This window comes from Capsicum annuum, unplaced genomic scaffold, assembly GCF_002878395.1.
Source record: "Capsicum annuum cultivar UCD-10X-F1 unplaced genomic scaffold, UCD10Xv1.1 ctg24654, whole genome shotgun sequence".
NCBI classification, from domain to species: domain Eukaryota; kingdom Viridiplantae; phylum Streptophyta; class Magnoliopsida; order Solanales; family Solanaceae; genus Capsicum; species Capsicum annuum.
Window position 1 is genome coordinate 1 of NW_025830826.1, and position 3177 is coordinate 3177.

At 36.1% G+C, this 3177-nt stretch overlaps 1 protein-coding gene across 1 annotated transcript; it reads left to right on the forward strand.

Moving 5' to 3' along the window:
- Positions 1–1392: 1392 nt before the first annotated feature.
- On the forward strand, positions 1393–2899 carry LOC124890775 (persulfide dioxygenase ETHE1 homolog, mitochondrial-like; the record flags this gene model as incomplete). The annotated part of the gene is made up of 4 exons (XM_047402578.1): positions 1393–1497; positions 1672–1800; positions 1914–1919; positions 2765–2899. Coding segments are annotated over exons 1-4 (375 nt in total), but the record flags the coding sequence as incomplete, so codon positions are not given.
- Positions 2900–3177: the final 278 nt, after the last annotated feature.

A 3177-nucleotide genomic window follows, 5' to 3' on the forward strand; every position in this document is an offset into this window, starting at 1 on the left:
TATAACAATCCCATAATCCATATTGCCTAAACCTGAAAAAGAAAAAATCAATTAATAATTTCACGTATGGTCACTTAACTTTTATTTCATCACATTGCGTGATTAAACTCTTTTTCCAAACAAAAATAGTCATTCAAATTCACATAAGTATATATAACATAAAGTCGCTAAATATATTTTCATAACAAAAATAGTTATTCAACTTTGCTTTAGGTTTACTCGTATTAACTTAGTATGATACTTAAACAAAATCGAATGACATTTTTATTACAAAGAAAAAATATAGTGACTTTCAAGATGCTTAGGTTAAAGTGAGTGATTTATTGTTACAACAACATATTCAGTGTATTACAAGAAAGCAGGATCTGGGGAGGGTAAGTGCAGTGCATATTGCTACCTTGGATGAGGTAGAGAGGTAATTGTTTCTGATATACCCCCCGCCCCCTGGAAGAGTGATTTATTCGTTACATGAATGTATCCAGTGTATTCCTACAAAGTAGGATCTGGAGGAGGGTAAGTGTATATAGTTCATACCACTACCTCAAATGAGGTAGAGAGTTTGTTTCAAATAGACCCTCGACTCAAGAAGAGTGATTTATTCATTACGAAAAATAATATAGCAACTTTAATACAATAAATTGAAAATTGAGTTAACATCTATGAATAAACTAAGAAATAATTTGAGTAAAAAATTCATAGAATAAATGTAATTAACTTACTTCTCTTTATAATGTGCAATGTAAAATTGGTCTTCAAATTTTGGTTGTGGATTTGGAATAACGAATTCGGCAGCAGTTCTATCTGGAATGCCTATTTCCTACAATGTTGGTCCACTTCTTGGAGGGTTGAACACAAGAGTGTGCAACCTAGTTCTTGATCCTGTTACAGAAGTGGATTCAGAATTTAAATTTAAACGTACGATCTTTAAAATTTTACCTTTGAACCTATTACAACGTTGGGAAGTATAGTTTAGAATTTAACAATCGACGAAATTCTAGTAAAAGGGTAGTCCGGTGCACTAAAGCTATCTCTCTATGCATCCGGTCCAAAGAAAGGCCTGACCACAAGGGTCTATTGTACGCAGCATTACCTTGGAGTCCGGTCAACTAAAGTTCTCTCGCCATGCACACGGTTCGAGGAAGTAGATGAAATTCTAGAAAAAGGGCAGGCCGGTCAGCTAAAGCTCTCTCGCTATGCACAGGGTTCGAGGAAGGGCCCAACCACAAGGGTGTATTGTACGCAACATTACCTTGGAGTCCGGTCAACTAAAGCTCTCTCTCTATGCACAGAATCCGAGGAAGGGCTTGACCACAAGGATCTATTGTACATAGCATTACCGGCATTTCTGCCAGAGGCTATTTCTAAAGCTTGAACCTGTGACCTCTTGGTCACATGACAACAATTTTATCAGTTACTCTAAGGCCCTCCTTCATTCAACGAAAATCTAGTGAAGGGCAGTCTGGTGTATTAAAGTCTTCTCGCTATGCACAGAGTCTAGTGACTACATTTTTATATATCAATTTTATATATTTTATACCTATTTTCATATATTTTCTATGTAATTATATACATATTCCGCGTCGAGTGGCCGTAGCATGACTCTTATTTGGGTGTATCGACCTGCATGAAATTTAGTCATAGAATTAACTGATGTAAATAATCCAACTGCAGTTGATTGCCCCCGTGGACAAAACAGTGGATCGTGATCTTGCACTTGCTAAAGAATTGGGATTGAAGCTTATATATGCTATAAACACGCATGTTCATGCTGATCACGTCACTGGCTCTGGCTTGATTAATGTTGGACTGATTTTCTTTGAACATAATACTTTATTACTTCATTTGCCTGACATTTTTTCAAAACTGTTCCACTTCTGTTTTCTGGTGCTTCATTATTGTTTTTAATGCTGCAGACTAAGGTGCCTCATGTGAAATCGATAATTTCCAAAGCGAAGCAATGCAAAAGCTGATCTTTTTGTCGAACCTGGTGATAAAATCTACTTTAGAGATATCTTCTTGGAGGTACACGGACATGTACATTATGGTGCATATAAAAGATAATTAAGTTTTTCTCAAGTTGTTGTTGGGGTCAAAAATCATAACAGCGAATTTGATTCTATAAGTTCCATCTATAGTTCTAAGAAATAATCATGTCATACATGTCAAATTGACTTGCAAACATATGACAATTACTACAGTATGGTGTGCAGGTGAGTCATCATTTGTCAATCATGTGATTTTGTTCTATAGGAGAGAGAAACTGTTTGATTCTTTTAATGTAGTGAGCCTTGTGGAAAGCAAATTTTGGAAACGAAAAGATGGACTTGAACATAAGCACTAAATCTGACATTTAGTTTGCTGCAGAAAGCAATAGTGACTTCCACATACTAGTCTTGATAAACGATGTATATATATACCCTTTGATTTGTACTTATTGGTGCAGAAGACTAATGGAGAAGTGTTATGATCTTATTAAACGAGACCTTTTTGTTATCAAATACAGTAAGTATTATGTTCAGAATGGTCAAATGTTGTTATGGTGGATTCAATTATAACATCATAATCCTCCCTCAGTAATACATGACTCAATAAAGTGGGATTGATGGACCACAAGAAAAACAGCTACCGACCCTACGAATAGTTGGCCGTTAAAATTTCCATCAGTTGCATGGGGACACCTACCAAAATATTCGCGAACATTTGGTTGTGTGCTGAAAATTTTGCCGTCCATATTTGAGATACAATCTGATACAGTATATTACAGGTTCGTGCAACTCCTGGTCATACATTAGGCTGTGTTACCTATGTTACAGGAGATGGAGTCGATCAACCTCGGCCAAGGATGGCATTTACTGGTGATGCTCTATTGATTAGGGGATGTGGAAGGAAAGACTTTCAGGTACATGCTCCTGATGTAGTGTGTAATTTTAGTTGAATTATGCTGGATTGTTTGACCAAATGAAATCGATAGTTTGTGCTCGAGCTCATGTAAATGCCTGTAAACCACTATGATTTTGATCAATTTCTTGCTTACAAAAGCTAAATGATGCTCTATGTTTGAGGATACTCTTGAGGGATGGGGTTAGTGCCCTGTTGGAAAAAGGAAAGGGTCTTTTAGATGAAGAAAACCCCCGAAATATGTAATTGTTGAAAAACATTATATTTCAATTTATAATG